At 38.7% G+C, this 18507-nt stretch overlaps 1 protein-coding gene across 1 annotated transcript; it reads right to left on the bottom strand.

Moving 5' to 3' along the window:
* Window positions 1-5439: 5439 nt before the first annotated feature.
* LOC148481273 (olfactory receptor 10A3-like) lies at window positions 5440-17461 on the bottom strand. Its single transcript, XM_088453728.1, has 5 exons — window positions 17414-17461; window positions 13620-13625; window positions 13200-13260; window positions 12570-12718; window positions 5440-6390 (listed from the first exon to the last, which is right to left on the bottom strand). Exons 1-5 carry the CDS (start codon window positions 17459-17461, stop codon window positions 5440-5442), a joined length of 1215 nt encoding a protein of 404 aa, XP_088309854.1.
* Between the last annotated feature and the right edge of the window lie 1046 nt (window positions 17462-18507).

Raw genomic sequence — 18507 nt, 5'->3', positions numbered from 1 at the left:
GGGAACTACCTGTGAAGTTAGTGCCCCGACAGGGCTAGGATTTACGTTTATGTTTTCTTTGTGTTATTTCTGACATTTCACAATAAAGACTGGCGCCGACCAGCTTGTACTTGCATCCAGTCTCGCGTACTGTTTCGCAGCTGCTGTGTGTGAAAGGAAGGAGTCCTCTACCCAGGAGAGGGACCCCCTAACCTAACTGTGTCACAATATATTTAAAAGGAACAGTTTACAAAAAAATGTTTTGTGTTTTACTGTAATTTAATTTAGATATTTTAAAGAAAGACTGTGTGATGAGAGGCAACATATATTACTTTACTTACTGGGTGTTGTGGTCCCATCAGCTGCTTTTCAAAATAATAAAAGTTTTAAAAAAAAAATGTTGTGGTTTACAAAAAATGGTAAAGTATTTTAATTTAATACAGATATTTCAAGGGAAGATTGTGTGTTTTTCAGATGTAGCATTTATTCATGTACTTACTGGGGGTAGTGGTCCCATAAGCTGCACCCCAATATAAGGAAGGTTAAAATGCAAATGTTTTTGTTGTTTAAAACAAATATCAAGTCTTTTATTTATTCAATTTGAATATTTCAAGGGAAAATTGTGTGTTTTTGAGAGGTAGTTTATATTACTGTACTTATTGGGTGTTGTGGCCCAGTCAGCTGCACCCTAAAATAATAAAAGTGGAAAAAAAAAATATTTTTTTCAAATGTAAAAATAAATCTCAAGTCTTTTGTAATTCAATTTAGATATTTCAAGTGTGTTGTGGCCCCTTCAGTTGCTCCCCAAAATAATGTTAAAAAAATATTTTTTTTGTGGTTTAAAAAAATTCACGAGTTTTAATAAAACGACATGTTAAAGATTACATTCCCTCATTTTCCTATCATATTGTACATTCATTTATTGTGGTGGCAGACTGGCAGTAACAAATTCAAGTATGTTAGCTTTACTCCTGTCCTGGTGTAAATCAATAATAATTTAGTCTATAGTAGAACAGGAGCAACCCAGTACTAGTGCTGACACTGGCAATCATAGTACTTCTTCTACTTCTACTTTTAAAGAAGGACATGTGGAAAGAAGGTGTAAAAAAAGGACATTTCAAATCTGAACAATGTGTGACAATCTTTAAAAACAATCACCTCTAACAATGAAGGGAAAATAGTTACTGCTGAAAAAATGTAAATTTGCCAACAGGTCATATACCACACACAGTGGCAAGGAAAAACTCAGACCAAGGCCTTTATTTGCAAGTTTTGGTCCTGCTACTGCTTTCTTATGCACTTCAATGTCAATTGTGAAAGCCAGGGCCCAAAACAGTCAGGCATCTTCTGTAATGGAGCATACACACGGTCAGATTTGTCAGACTTGTCAGATTTGTCAGATGAACGACTGAACGATTGAACGATTTGAACGATTTTACCAAAGTTTTGAACGATTTGAACGATTGAATGATTTTTGACTGCATTAAAATGAATGGAATCGTCCAAGTCTGACTGCAAACCAATCAGATGTCAGATATCGTTATCTGACAAATGGGAACGCGCATCGTTGATCGTCCATCGTTCAGACATGTCAGATATGAACAATTTTCCTTCAGATATGAACGACTGAACGATTTTTAAATCGTTATCGTTCATATCTGAAGGAAAAATCTGATAGTGTGTATGCACCATAACTGTAAAAATCTGAGAGGCATAGATGGGACTAGCGTTTGGAGGGCATGCTGGTTCCTGTAGTGCCAATTAGGAGGACCAAGGTGTGACTCCAAGGTAATCTGGCTTTCATTTTTAGATATATCTGTATATGTGCCATTATTATGTGGCCTTATATTGGGCAAATATATGCCCCAGATTGTATGTTATTTTTTGGGATGAGCTTGTGGTGTGGTGCGGTGCTTTGGGGTGATACACTAGAACACTCCATTTAGCACTTTATTAATACTTATTTTCTACTAATACCACTTTACTTGGCATTTTAATTACACCCTTCACCTGTGTATCACCCCTTAACACATATATTTATTAATATTATTATTAACACTTACTAACACATTCAGTTTACTTTTTCACTGGTGTGCTACCCTGGGGTGGCTGGCCTTTGCTGGCTTTTTGGGGTTCCGTGCCCCAGGTTTTAACCTAGAAGTAGAAACCTCCAGTATCAGAGATGCTGTGACGTGGCCTGGAGGCTTACACATATCTTTGCAAATATATCAAACCAAGATCTCTGATTTATCTACCACCTTGTAGTTTTTCATGTCTTATTGCTGATATCATATTGAGTGCTGGAGGATACCTTTTTTGTCTTCTGTAACCATGAATGCAATACCTTCTCATTCTGAGCCTAGATGCATCACTTCTAGTTAGGGAAATTAGAGCACAAAAAGAAAACTAACGGGTATATTTACTAAAGTGAGAGTTTTTAGAAGTGGAGATGTTGCCTGTAGCAACCAATCAGATTCTACTTAACTTTTCACTAGCACCTTCAAGAAGATGAAAGCTAGAATCTGATTGGTTGCTATGGGCAACATCTCCATTTCTAAAAACAGTCACTTTAGTAAATTTACCCCTAAGGCTGAACAAATTGTGTGGTCACAAACTTCACAGGTTCCTGAGGAAATTCTAAGGCTCTCCACAAGTGCTATGTGTGAGTTTGACATTTTTGATTCTGATGCTGTAATCCGAGAGAAGTCTCCTTCCCACATTTCTGAACCCCCTGCAAATGTAAGGATAAGTAGTAGTAGTAAAAGTGATGACGATGATGATGGTTTAGACATTGAAATAAGGAGGAATTTGATGGTGAGTTTGTTGGACAAGAACAAGTTGATTAAATTCAGGAGGATGATTTTGTTTGTGTCTAAGTAAGTCAGCCATCAGTAGCAGCACGTCATGCCTGTGACAAAAGGTGCATGGTATTGAAAAATTGTGGGGAAGGGAGTGCATGGGAGTACAAAATAGGCAAATCAGGGTGTGTGTATTTATTTAATAAATATTTGATCTACGGTGTGTAGGTCCTGTTTGTCTTTTAATATCTATTTTACAGATGGACTACAGGTGCCAGGGATCTTGATGTTCAGGCATGTTCGCACTTGTGTTTCTATAATGTGCCTTCATGTCTTGGCAGGTTTGCTGGGGCCAGTATTGTAGTTCACCCACAAAATCAATATTATTTAATACACTTACCATTAGGGTATGAAGAAGAGCAGTGCTATTGGTACTAGAGCTGGTAGGACCTAGGTGGGTGGGGCCACATGTATTTTTGGAAGGCTCCACACTCCTGGGGGAACAAACCCAGTCCCAACAGGCTGGGTGGTCAAGAATAGCTCTGGTATCAGTAGAATTAAGGGGAACCCAATACACTTTTTCCAATACCAGTCTAGACACAAGTATTAGGGCTGGTTAAGCTTACAGGGGGACCCCATACATTTTATTCTTTAACCCTTTCATGTATAGCAGTCACTACAATGGACAGCTGTTTCTAAGTCATTATCTCCTATAGAAACTCTCTTTTGACATAGCTAGTACATGATGTCCTCTTCTTCTGACCTCCTAGTAGCAGATTTTCATCCCTGTAAAAATAATTAGGTTAAAATAAAATGGTGGAGAAAAGTTCACCAGCATTTCAGGGATTTATGGCAAATCTGTATTCCCAAAGATACTGCAGGTAAAAAAAAAAATCCAGAAAAGTAATGTTTAGGGCATAATATTAGATATTTTGATCAATTACTAAATTTCTTTTTTTCACAGTTGATATAAATCATATGTCCACTTCAGTGTAAGTTGTGCAATAGAAAGATTCATAGCCTTTCTCAAGAAATATAGGTAAAATGGAAAAAAAAAAACATTTGTTTTAATCATGTTGCTTAAATATTTTAGAAAAAAAATGTGCACAGTTAAATTACTATTCCACGATAATATGGCAATTTTTTTGTTGCTGGTGCATGTTGTCCACTCAAGTGGATACGTATATACCTTCTTTAGTTTTACATTAAAAAAATAATAATACAACTTGTGTTTTATGATAAGACCTTAAGACTAATAAAAAAACATTTAAAAAAAAACCTTGCATTAGGTTGTCATAATTCATGAAAGTGCTAAATTATTTATTTAAATGTGTACTACAAAATAAGGAGCACAGAGAGAGAGCTGCATTAGCAGCTTTCTTGCTGGCCTCTGGGTTGTCTATAATTCATAGCATTTTTCTGGCATGATTCCAGCTTTCTTCAAGCTCACACACTATTACATTCAGCAAGTTGTATGGTTAACATTAGATACATCTGGAGGGCAAATGTAATCTTGCCCAAAAATTGTTACTTTCACAAAAACAAACTATTACATTTCCCCTTGGACTGGTCAGCTCAATTATTTTTGTCCATTAAATACATCTGAATGATGCATAAGCCTGAGGAAATTTAAACTTCAAGACAGAGCCTGGTGCTATACATAATAAGAGAACTGGGTATGGTAAGATTAAGTTTATTGTTGTGTTGTTGGCCACAGTTAGGCAGCCAATGAGAGTTTAATGGGAGGTAGTTTTTAGCCTAAAATAGGAGTTTTTGTTTGTTTTGTCTTGTTTGGGATGTTAAAGTGTGGCAAACAGTGGTTGAGAGTAGAGATGTGTGCTGACCCCCTTGTAATGGTTTTGGATCTGGATTCATCTTGCTGTTTTGCTTTTGCAAAACCACCCAAAAGTGTTTTGGTTTTGGGTCTATAGATATTTTAAATACAACTAAAATCATGTAATATATACAATCCAAAACCTGAAATTTGGATTTAAAATCTGAATTCTGAACCGTGGTAAGATCAAAACTGCGACCCGGATATATCAGGATCTCCTCAGGAGATCAGAACTGCGACCCGGATTTATCCGGATCTCCTCAGGAGATTAGAACTTGCGACTCGGTTCTGTCCAGACGCACAAAGTTCTTATTCCGATTTCACGAGAAATGAACCGCACATCTCTAGTTCATAGTAATGTGTATATGTATATGGAGATCCAATTTTTTAAGAAAGGGAAAGGGAGAAGGCACTCATTTGTAGACTATGTTGCACAGGTATACCCCCTTTTGTTTGAATCCCAATATTGGACCTCTGTTTGCTTGTGCTTTAGTCTGGCAATTCTTATATTGTTTTTAAGTATCAAGGTTTCTACCACTATAGAAAATGAATAATATATTTGGATACATCTAAAAGTTAAAACCATCTCAGTTCTAAAACTCACAAAGATGTTGGCAACTATGAAATGCAATTAAAGCTCCATTTAGTCATTTGCAGTTCCTATGATGTGTAAGTCTCTTGAAATCTGCAGCCGCATATCACTGACCTATTCTAACTTTTAGATGGAGAGTTTTGTTATTCTATATCACCAGGGCCAGATTAACAATGGGATGAATGGACCTACAGCTTCAGGCCACCATGTTAAAAATTGGCCGAAAATTACCCTCCTCATTTTCCTCTTGTCATCCTAATTATAACTCTAAATGATTTCATGAAAACTATCTTCACATCTTTGTTTCTCAATGTATATATAAAAGGATTCAACAATGGGGTGATAACTTTGTATATTAGGGCAAAGAATTTCTCATATCTGCTGCCATTTGGATATACATAGACAATAGCGCCCGTGCCAAAGAAAAGACTGGCTACAATAAGGTGCGAGGAACAGGTGGAGAAGGCTTTATTTTTACCTTCTCCGCTCTTGATCTTTAAGATTGTGATTATTACATGTATATAGAACACTATAATGATGACAAAGGGGAAAAGCACAACAAAGATGGCCGTTATGCTCGTCATTAGATTGCTGATGAAGGGATCAGAACATGCTAAACTCTGTAATGGAACCAAATCACAAAAGAAATGGTTGATCTGGTTAGGACCACAGAATTCTAAGCGAGCTGTGAAGATGGTGGGGATGGAAGCAGCAACAAACCCAACAATCCATGGGAGTATGGCAAGTTTTATACATGCCCCGTTCATTACCGCATAGTAATGCAAAGGGTTAGTAATGGCTAAGTGTCTGTCAAAGACCATAACCACCAGGAGATAACATTCAACAATCCCCGTCATGTCAGTACAGTACAGTTGGATAAAGCAGCCAACAAATGATATCCTGTTTTTACCTGCAATGAGGATATCCAAAAGTTTTGGGACAATGATAGAGATAAATATAATTTCCAAAATGGCAAACGTACTGATAAAAAAGTACATTGGCGTATGAAGAGAAACATCAAACTTAATTAGCAAATATATGATAATGTTCCCAACAATGCATGTGTTGTATATTACTAAAACCACAATGAAAAGCAAAATCTGGAATTGATGAAGCTCTTGAAAAGCTAATAGAATAAATTCAGTAACAATTGTACTATTAACTTGAGCCATATTCAAACTAGATTTCTGTGAGGGAAGAAAAAGAATAAAAAATCATGAAAAATAACATTGTTGGTTTTACTTTTATTTAGAGATGTGCGGGTGTGATTTTACTTGGATATGTTCAGATCTCAAAAACGGCATCTCATCGGCTATCAGGTGTTTTGGATAGCCAATAAAATAAATGCGAACTAATCTTAACTTGCGATAATTTTGGCAAAAAGAACAGAGTAAAACCGAACCGAGCACATCTCTACTTTTATTTAATTTTTCAAAATTGTAAACAAGATGATTATGTACTTTGAACAACCAATTAGTTATTTGTGTTATCAACATGTACAGTAAATAAAAAATATAAGAAAATATTATGGTCCACTATAATTGACTGAAAAGGATATAGTGGGAGGTTTATCAAAACTTTCAAAAAAGTGGAGGTGTTGTACGTAGTATCCAATCATATTCTTCCTATAATTTATAATGTGGACTAGATAAATAATAGCGTGAATATAATTGTTTGCTTGGTAACACCTGCACTTGTCCTTTTTAGGAGATTTGATCCATATAACTCAAAGTCACACTTTTATGCTTACAATTAGATTAATTATTTAAGCATTTTAATGGGATGTATTTATTAGACTGGTGGCCGCAATGCCGCCGGTCTCAATACCAACAGGGGAATCCCGACAAGGGACTTAAGATAGATGTTGAAATACCAACAATCCTGATGCCAGAGCACCAAAGGTTGCCAGCCCAAAGGAGGTAAGTCCAGGAAGTGCTTAGTGTTAGCCACAGGGGGGAGGGGGGAGGTTTAGGGAGCATAGCAGGGTTAGGTTTTGGGGGAAGGTTAGGGTTAGGCACCCCTAGGGGGGATAGTTAGGGTTAGGGATAGGCTACAAAAAGGGAGGGTTAGGTTTAGGGGGGGAGGGGGAAGGGGAAGTATACTTACCCAACCCCTGTCGGAATACCAACCATTTCGATGCCGCTGTCGGTATTCTGACAGGAGGCATCCCGACAGCCAGCATTACATACCCATTACTTTTTTATAATGTTTCCAAATGCTACAAATTTTTAATATAATTTTTTATCTCCTTTTTATCCGTAAGTAATTTTGGGTAGAAAAACTTGTGCCAATCAAGTCAGAAGAAGAACAGCAGCTGAGATCACAAAGAAAAATCATATATTATTATTTATTAACAGTTTCTTCTATAGCGCAGAATATTCCGTTGCACTTTACAGTTGCAAACAACATTAATAGAACAAAACTGGGTAGTAACAGACAGACATAAAGGTAAGAGGGCCTGCTCGCAAGCTTACAATCTATAGGGAAATAGGTGTTGATACACAAGGATAGGTGCTACATATTGCAAATTGGTCCAGCCAGATTGCAGATGTTCTTGGGGAGCTATATGATCCAGTCACACAGAAAAGTTGACACAGGGTTAGAAGTATGTGAAAGTGAAGAAAGAGAGAATATGTGAGGTTATGTATGGACTTGTAAGAAGGGATGTAATTAAATGGAATCTATGCAGGTTATGTTGGCAGTTCTGGAATCTGATAAGCTTGTTTGATGAGGTGAGGTTTTTTTTAGTTGTGACCAGATTATTCACTACCTTAGTCATTGCTGTCTCAGTGGATTGTTGGGAATGAAAGCCTAACTATAGTGGGTCCAATAAGTTGTGAGAGTTTAGAAAGTGTGTTAGGCGAGTGTAGGCAAGTCTCAACAGTAGCTTGGAAGCAGCATGGGAGCTGGGGTGGTAATTTGAGCTAGAGTTCGGGAGTAATCACTGCATGCTTGCACAGTGATGGAAAGATACCAGTAGAGAAAGGGAGATTACAGATTTTAGTTAAGGGTGGGATGAGCACAGGAGACAGAGCTTTACTGATTTGTGAGGCTATAGGATCAAGAGGAGAGGAAATAGAGTAGGAAGATGAGAAGAGTGTTCGAATATTATCAATATTGTCCTTTAAATAGGAAGCAAGATCTTGTGCCCTGATAGTAGCAGGTGGGTTGGGTGAGGGAGGGTAAGAAGCGATTTAAATGTATTAAAAAGTCACTTGGAGTTATAGGCTTTGGCAGAGATGACAGATTGGAAATATGTTTGTTTGCCAGTGTCCAGAGCATTATAATAAGAGTGGTATATAGTCTTATATGTGAGGAAGTCACTTGGAGATTTATGCCTTTGATGTTCTACTTTATTTACATGAGAGTTTTTGTAGGGGTCTTGTTAATTTAGAATGCCACGGTTGACATCTAAGTCTATGTGGATTGTGATGGGTAGCTGGAGTCAATTCTAGGCTATTTCTAGGGTCTGGTTCAGGTGTGATACAGTTAAATTCAGGAGAAGTGAAGTAGTTGTTGCAGAGTGGTGGCTAGTTGTTGAAAATTAATAGCATTAATAATTCTACGGGTTTGAGGAGGCTTGGTAGATTTGATTGACATTGTGGTTGACGTAATGGAGGAGAGAATGCAGGTGATAAGGGTGTGATCTGAGAGAGGTAAAGGAGAATTAGTGAATTCAGAAACTGAGCATAGTCTGGGGAATACAAGATAAAGACAGTGGCCCTCCTGATGAGTAGAGGAGTCAGTCAATTGGGAGAGGCCAAGAGAGGAAGAGGCAAAAAAGTTCCCGAAATTGTTGGGGTGGCCCAGGTGGGCGATAGATAGCAGCAATGTGCAGATGGAAAGGGGTGAAAGTCCTGATAGAATGTACTTCAAATGATGTAGATGTGAGTGATGATACCTATGGGAGAACAGAGTTTGTGAAATATTGGGACAGTAATATTCCAACCCCACCTCCTTTACTATTACCATGCCTGGAGCTGTGTGTGTGAAGTGCACACCACCATATGAGAGTGCTACAAGGGAGGAGGTGTCCGATTGTGTGAGCCATGCTTCTGTTATCACCAGAAGGTTGAGGTTATTTGAAAAAAAGAGGTCATGGATGGATGTTAGTTAATTGCAGACAGAGCGTGCATTCCATAAGGCACATTTTAGTGTTATGGAGGGTGATGGTAGGCATGTGATGTGTCTGAGGTTTGCTGGATTTAAATTCCATTGTGAGTGGGGAAAGTGGGTGGAGCCTGGATTTGGTGATAAGTCACCAGCTAATAGAAGTAAAAGGAGAGAGATATAAATACAGTGGTGACAGGTATATGAAAGTTTTTTATGGCAACAGGTTGAGGGTGTTATTGTCCATGTATATAGAGAAGTAAAAACCTCATGTGTGTTCATAAGAGGGGAATAGATTATTGAGGCTGCAATGTGTACAGAGTGGTGGGATCCAGGGAGAGTGAAGGATGTAATAGCCTTAGAGAAAATACCATGGCGTGAAATAAGAAAAAAAACAATATTTGGTACTGTACATGGTGATTTTGAATAAGAGGAGAAATTTTAAGAATAGAGCATAAACAAATATAAAGTTTGATATAGAAATTACCTGATCTCAGATGTTGTTTAAAGTTTGTTCAACTGTTTTTTTAACTGTTCAGTTTGGATACTTTGTGAATAGAATACTTCGTGAATTGAAAGCACAGCTCAAATTGAGCACAGCTCTCCTTGATGTGACTATTAAGAAATACTGTGGCTTATTAACACTGGCTACATCTGAGACAAATGTCTATCTGATCTAAGGTGTAAAATTGCCGTGTGTTTGACTATGTAAACAACAGCCCAGTAGGCCATCATAAACTATGCTTCACTGAAAAATCTCAAAAACAGGTAATGACTATTGCATCAATTTAAGAAATTACATACATTTAGATTAGATTGATTGCATAAAGTTCAGAGAGTATGAAGATTGCAGGATGGTGTTTATCACATACCTGACAGATGAAAAAAGGAAGATGGTTAGGGTCCAGATAAATGGAAACCGCTTTTTCAACTGTTCAATTTGGATACTTTGTGAATAGAATACTTCGTGAATGAAAGCACATCTTAATTATTCCAGGAGGTTACTCTATGGACCTTGTGGTAGGCAGCAACATCTTGTGATGCAGTTAGAACTGGACTACCTGAGACAGGGTGTAATGTTTGTACAATATATGCTCTGATCATAGGGAGTTGTAGTGGCTCTTTTGGGTCATGGAATGGAAACCCTGGATTTCTTTAGGTACCACACAATATGGTGATGTGCTTTAAGACAAGGATTGTACAGGATGCTGCCCTAGGTTAGTCCTGACCTAGACTAGCCATCTACTGACCGATATGGTGGTGGCCACCAAACAACTTGAGTTTGGACTGGTAAAACATATTCAAAGGGGTAGTTAACAATGGTTCACAAATGGCTAATCAAAGAGGTAACTAGCACACAGTATAATTAGAACTCTCAGGTCAGTATATAGATTCTTAGGGCCTGATTCTTAGATGGGAGTTAAAATAGATTATGTTGCATGGAATTTCTGAAAGGCTAATTTAGTCAAATAAATGCACTTTATGAGAGATAATGATGTTTTTGAGAGAGGGAATAGTTTGTCCTTTCATATTAGATCATATCAACATAAAATTGATTGAGGAATTTGATGGGGGAGGTATAAGTCACTTATTGATACACCATAGTCTGCCATCTCCTGTTACAAATATACACCCTCCTGCATGACACCTAGCCTGATTAGAACTATAGTTTGCCCCACCTTACTAAAACAACAATGATACACAACACAGAACCCTGATCTAAAAACTTTCTAATTGGTCACTTGCTTTAAGTAAGCGAACAGTTGTATATGCACCAACAGGTTAACATCCAAAGAAAACAACACAATATAGACAGATAATTCAGAAATGGAGACAGCAGTAACAACACAAAGAGTCTTGCCACTTAATAAGCTGGGAAGAACTACACTTGGGGTTATATATATGTCATGTCACATAAGAGAGGCGGTAATTAAAACAGACTGCTACTCCAGTGGGGACCAATTAATTAATGTTTCATTATTGGAACAAAGAGAATAAACGTACCTATTTTCTTTCAATCATTATGATTACACAGTATGTGTAAATTATACAGTATATTAGAGAATTGTTTCATAAGCTCTGATAGTTTAATGGTTTTCCTTTCTTTATTACATTTAGTAGATTTTTTCTATATTAATAAAAGTCTGTATGTTAACACTCTGGGTGCATGTGATCGCAACATGTTCATCTCTACTGTATGTGTAGTTTTCAAAACATGCCGGTTTTCCCGATATTCTACAACAATTGAAAATAGTGTTTTTGATAAGTAATTTTTATGTTTATGTTTGGATATGTTGCCGGGTAACAGCTCATTATATTCAATTTCAAGTTTAGACACATGTACTGTATATATCACGTGGGAAACAATAAGGATAACCATCAGGTGAATTTTTGTATGACTTATATGTTTAAGGTGGAACTGTTTGATGCAATTTTGGCACCATTAGGGGTATTTAATAGGGTTCATGCTCATAGAAGGTGACAAAGTAGCCCCTGAGGAAGGTGTGGGGCATGGAAATGGCCATTTAACATGTTTTAACTGGTTCCATGACTTTAAGGATGCTGTTCCTAAAGAATTGTGTCTGTTTTTTTCAGTATGATTGAAAGCTCTGAATACAGTAAATATCACTTTTTTGACATTACTATGTTAAGGAGTGTGATCATCATACATACACAAATAAACATCCCATCAACCATAACTTTAAAACCACCTGCCTAATATTGTATATGGTAGGGCCCCCTCATGCCACCAAAACAGCTCTGACCCATTGAGGCATGGACTTCTCAAGACTTCTGAAGGTGTCCTGTGGATTCTTAGCAGAAAGACCTTTAAAGTCCTGAAAGTTGTGAACTAGGGCCTCAATGACTCAGACTAGTTTTTCATCCCACGGATTCTCGATCAGATTGGAATTTGGAATCCAAGTCAACACCTTGAATGCTTTGTTCCTCAAACCATTCCTGAACAATTTTTGCAGTGTGTAATGGCACATTAGGGAATTCCACTGCCATAAAGTGGTGTACTTTGTCTGCAACAATGTTTAGGTAGGTGGTACATGTCAAAGTAACATCCACATGAAACCTACAACCCAAGATTTCCCAGCAGAACATTGTCCAGAGCATCACACTGCCTCCATTGGTGTCCCTTCTTCCCATAGTTCATCCTGGTGCCATCTCTTCACCATGAAAATGATGCACATGCATCCAGCCATCCACATTATGTAAAAGAAAACATAATTATCCAGACAAGATTACCTACTTCCATTACTCTATGGTCCAGTTCTGATGCCCTTAACAGAAATGGATACACTTCATAGACTTTTTCGGGATCCTCAACTTTGACAAACACTGCCTGGAGAATTTGACTCTCAGCATCTGCCTGAAATATTTTGAACCCAGTGTCTTTATCTGGGCAGCAGAGGGCTAGTGTCAGTTCTTTTACAATAATACCCTCTGCTGACACAAGGACTTCCTCATTAGGTCCTCTCTGTGGGCCTGATTCAGAGCCGCTCGCTCTGAATCAGGGCAGGGCTTTTTTTTTTGGAGTGGCCTCTTGACCACCCACAGCTATAGCGAGTGGCCACGATGATGGTCATGATGGTCAAGACCATCACGACCATCGGGCTTGCGAAGAGACCTTTGTGGTAAGGTCTCATTCTTCACAAGCCCCAGAGAGCTTTCAGCTCTAACAGAGCCAGAAGCTCTCCACTGAAATCACTTGTGATGTCAGTGGGGCTGCCTCCATTTGGGCAGCCACCCCAAAGGGGGCTAGCTGTCACTCAACATCAACAGCTCGCCCCCTTCGGTGTGAGACACGGAGCGATGGATTGCCCGTCGCTAGCCGGGTCTCGCGCATGCGCACGACCAGTTTGTAACCTCTTCACGTTACTTGATGGGTGAACAATTGGTCCTGAAAGTTTTTCAGGTCTTATAGGACAGAAGCTTGCTGACTGTGAAAAAAAGCCAGTTGTTAGATTTTGCAAATATAGACACAAAAAGTTCAGATATTGACACAAGTGACCTAAGTACTGACCAAAAGTACCTCCTAGAGATGTGCAGAGCCATTTTGGCTGGCTCTGTACCCGAAGATCTTTCTAACAGAGACCAAGGGTTGTCACATCATTCCAGATGGCTGACAGCTTGGAATTGCAGTCTCCACTTGTACATTGCCCTTCACGAAACCTGGTAACATTTACAAATTAAATTATGAAGGTATATGCCAGCCTTTGGTTTTCTATTAAAAGAGACTGGCAAATAAGACACACAAGCATTCATACCTGGAATGCTATAAAATACTCGCGTTACTTACCTGATCCTGCACGACAAAAAGTCGATTAAGTCATCTAGACTAATGCTTACTTTAGCATCCAGAAAATCTACTGGTCAGTATGCTGTTCAATGAAAGGTAACATATCAAACGTTTGGCTGTGAAAAGAATTATGAATGACAGAGCGCAGGAAAATGCACAAAGTGTGAGACAGTTCCAAATTCATACAGTAAATTTCAAAGCCAAAGACCATACTGAGGTAACTGACTGGGAAACAACTAAAGTAACTCCATCTCTGATCCTCAGAGACATGTCTGAGGAAGAACTGATGTTGTCAGTCATGGACCCAGTTGCATTTGTATCACAGGGTATATTGCAGTTTCTGTGCCATACACAGGCCGTTGAGAGGACTGTGAAGCTGGTTTCCACAGCCGCAGCATCTGTATGTGGATTTAGGGACTGATTCAGCTTGGATTGCAGTTGCTAATACGCATGCAATTGGCCAAATGTACGCATCGCAGTGTGCATGTGCGAACCCGTCAATGAGACTGCAGTTGCAGAGGCTATGCAGACCCATCTCAGAGTGATTGACAAGAAGTGACATTTGTGGGTGGTGATGGTGGGGGTGGTTGGGAGAAAGTAGGCGTGTGCCAGTGCATCTGATTGCCGTTGCATGTGCATGCATAAATTATCCACTGTATAGCCATACGCAGTGTGAGGTCAAATAGTGATCGTGGCTGTTAGAAATTTCTGAGTAAGGTCAGGGCTTGTGCATATGGGTCCGATGGTACTCGATTGTACTTATGGTTTTGCTATTCTGCTAAGTATTACAGATGTGCATATTGTAAAGTGGGCGTCCTTATGTAGTGCTGCGTTTGCATTGCGATTGCAGTGGCTTGACTTGCTATCGCAGTTTAACTGCGTGCGTACACAGTATTGTGAACCATAGAGTATCTGGCTCTTAGAGCAAGAGACGGCATGATCAGAAATACTCTAAAATCAAGGGAGAAAATGCTAAAATTTGCAAAAAAATCTTATTGCAGAGATGCTGCAAAATAACTTACCATCTCTTTCTTCATGTATAGATGACACAATAATGTATAGATGACACAACACATGTACATGTACTACATGCACAAACATTATCTCTTGCTCCATGGTTGGTTGGTTGGGTTGGGTGGGGAGTGGGACCCGAACTGCAGCCATCTCCTCATGATGGGTTCTGAATTTTACCAGAATTCTGCTAAATTATAGTCAAATTAACATGATTTTTTGAGTCTTCACTTGCGTAGCATCATCAAATGCATAATGTAATTGTGTCTGGAAATGCTTTCCGCGCTATGTGAGGCAAAATGTGTGGCACAGCAGGATCCGTGGGTCCCGCAGTACATGTATTGCAGGATTGCCTATCCAGACCAAATTTCAAAACTGAGGCAATTATGGGAGCTGAAGATATTGACCTAGGACGATGAACCTTCGGCAATAAATTACTTCCATGGTATAGTAAATTTAACACACCTAAGCATTTGCGATTTCTGAAATCGTCCATTTTCACTAAACCCTAATATATACTATATATATATATATATATATATATATATATATATACACATACATATATATATATATATATATATATATATATACACATACAAAACGCAATGTGCGGCACTCTTGGCACAGTCACAGCAAGAAATTAGTGGGACCACAGGCTGGTTCTCAACGTTTCAATATATTAGTTCATTTTGTCATCAGGAAAAATTAATGATCAAAACTACGTACCTTTTATACCTCAGCCCACTTTGTGAATGCCGGTATGCAGGAGGGGACCACTCAGCCGCCCTGCTGCATACTGACGTCATCAATAACAGACATTCATTCACATGAGTGCTCAGAAAATGCCATCACCATGATGATTCCTAGTAACAATGCAAAGATGCAACAAAATGTCAAGCTGTCTTTGTCATTTACAAATCAACATGAGCAAGTAATAAATGACATACCTTGTGACATTAAAGATATACAATACCAAAGTTAAATACTATAAATATTACACTAAAAATACAAAACAGGATTTGCACAGAATATCTAATAACTATCTCATTCCATAAAATAGGGTTTATACTATCTAAAGCTAGAAAATGAAATATTATCAATAAGACCTCTAGGTTGGATAACATCTAAACGATTTATCCATCTGGCTTCACATTGCAAAAGCCTTTGACGGCGATTAACCCCTCTGATGGAGGGAGGGATACAATCAATCATCCTGTATTGTAAACTACTGAGAGGATGGTTAAATTCACAAAAATGTCTCATGACTAGTTGATCACTATTTTTAGCTATTAGGGCTGCTTGTATGACCGCCCTATGGTGGGCCATGCGCTCCTTGAATTTTTGTTCCGTCTTTCCAATGTAATATAGCCCGCACGGGCATATAAATGGTAGACGATGAAAGAGGAATTACAAATTAAAATAGTGTCTTATTTTGTATACTTTGCCTGTGTGAGGATATTTAAAGGAGTCACCTGTCAGTAAAAACTGGCAGGTCACGCACGTACATTTAAAGCATCCTAGTCGCTGAAAGTTTTAATTTGTTTTTTCTTATTGCAGGAATTAGTTTTAACTAGAATATCCTTAAGATTACGGCCTCTAGAATAATAGGGCATCAACTGTTGATCTTGTATCCCCAGTGATTCATCCCCTTGAAGAATTGACAATAAGCCCTTAGCTGACTTATTTATTATAGGTGACGCAGTGTTAAATCGATTATCCCATGGAAACTTGCATGAGGAGTTCTTAGTTACCTTACTACTCTACAATAAGTCATCCCTATTCAGGGCTAATACTCAGGACCAGATTCAGAGCCGGACACTATTTGTGGATGGTCGTTCTGAAAAAGGGGCCGGATATTTAAATTAAGTGCTCGCTCTTTGCGGTCTGTGGACGCCTCTATGTCTGAGCTAGCATCCGAAAAATGTACTCGCTATTTTGTAAAGACGCCCCTTTGCCGTTCGCACCATACGTCACCTCCTGTATTTATTTGATTAATCGGGAACATCGAAAGGCATCTGAACTGCTCGCAGTGCTTGCAGTAGGATTTACATCCCGCTATCACTGCGAGCAGTTCAGGCTAAAAGACAACCAAGTGACGTGGTCGATTACGCTGCTTTGTTAATTATGCACACCCATTAACTGCGTTTTGACCATTTGGCACGCCTGCATTCGGATCTCCCCCCCGTTTTCAAGAACCTTCCCCTGTTACCACCCACAAACGCCTCATTCTGTCACTCAAAATAGCAGCTCTTCGCTGTTTTACAAGTGCACGATTTCTGAACGCAATGACTGGTTTACGCATGCGCATTACGACCCATACGCATGCGCAGTTGAGCGAACGAGCGGGCACTTCCGAGCGGCTCTGAATCAGGCCCTCTGTCTTTACAAATCAACAGTTCTCTCATCGATGTAGCGTGTGACTAAAACAATATTATGAGAAATCAAGGTGTCAGCAAAAAACAAACTTGTCTCAACAAAAAACATGAACATATTAGCATAGGCTGGTGCCATGGAACTGCCCATGGCACAGCCTCTGATCTGGAGAAGGATTTATTTATTGATGTTTGTGAGGGCACCGGCTGAAGCTGTCTGTGAGTGGGGAGTGCCAGACCCAGGACATATATGTATGAGTAGACACCAGTGGAGTGAGTACTCACGTCAGGGCACCCCCTTAATATTACCAAGTTTGTCCATCTAAAGTCTATGGATGCATTAGTGCTGTTCTTTTGGAACATTGCATTTGTTCTTAAAGCACATTTTTTCTTCTTTTTTATACTCACCATTGGATTTCTCTGCACTTGCGGATATTTGTGATTCCTTTTTTCCATCTATAGTGAAACTATAACATCATTGTGACAAAGATTATTATTCTATTCTATTCATCTATAAAACTGGAATACTGTCATAGCCAGCCAGAACGTTTATGGGCATAGTTTATTCTTCACTTATTTATCTGGTCTTTTTTACATCATTATGGCTGAAACAATGGAGGACAATGAGGAAGCATTCAGGCTTTTACATTTTCCCATTGGAGACACGCATACTTACTCAGAATCAGAAGTGGAGTCTATCCTATATTCCAAAGGTATGAATGATGAGGCAGAATCTACTATTGCACCTGATATTATCTATAGAGATCTCCTCCGCATGAAGAAAAAGGAGCTAGATTTTTATCTCCATGGCCTCTCCTTAAGTGACTATTACAAGTCCAAAAAAATCCCACGGGGATTCACGGTACGGAATTGCCCTACAATAGGATGCTTCGACCCACATTTTTGTAAACGTTGGATAGGAATTTTAAATAAATGTTCCTTCAACTTGATGGTCCTTGTAATAGAACAGTCAACAAAGGAATTACAAGTCGTTAAGGATAAAATTGCCTCTTTTGAACAAATCAACATACCTATTTTGTCGGCTGACAAAGATAATGATTGGTTGGACAGACTTAAAAACTAGGTCTCTTCTTATAAGAGAGAACTTATTTCCTTCAAAAAAGAAAACGAATTAAAGTAGAAGCAGACTATGAGAAGCACACAGTGTACTGTTGGCTAACTGGTAATTCTCAACAGGAACCTAGACGTCCTTTTTTTAGGAGGAACAGATGTACTTACCTTCAACATCAAATGCATCTGGAGACAGATTCATCTCAGGATAATCTCAGTTCCAATAGTGAGGTGGAAAAATCTAATATGGCATCAGGTTCCCGTACCAAGGCAAACAATTTGGGATAAAAGAAAACGCCCAAAAGGAAGTTTACCAGAAGGGGGCAACAACAAAAGAGGCAAAGGGCGACCCGGACGTCCACCTCTATCAAAAAAGACCTAATTTACAACCTGTCCTTATATGACCTATCAGATGGAGTATATAGCCTATT

This window comes from Taudactylus pleione, unplaced genomic scaffold (genome assembly GCF_031769625.1).
Source record: "Taudactylus pleione unplaced genomic scaffold, aTauple2 ptg000587l, whole genome shotgun sequence".
NCBI classification, from domain to species: domain Eukaryota; kingdom Metazoa; phylum Chordata; class Amphibia; order Anura; family Myobatrachidae; genus Taudactylus; species Taudactylus pleione.
This window is presented reverse-complemented; position numbering and strand designations above follow the sequence as displayed.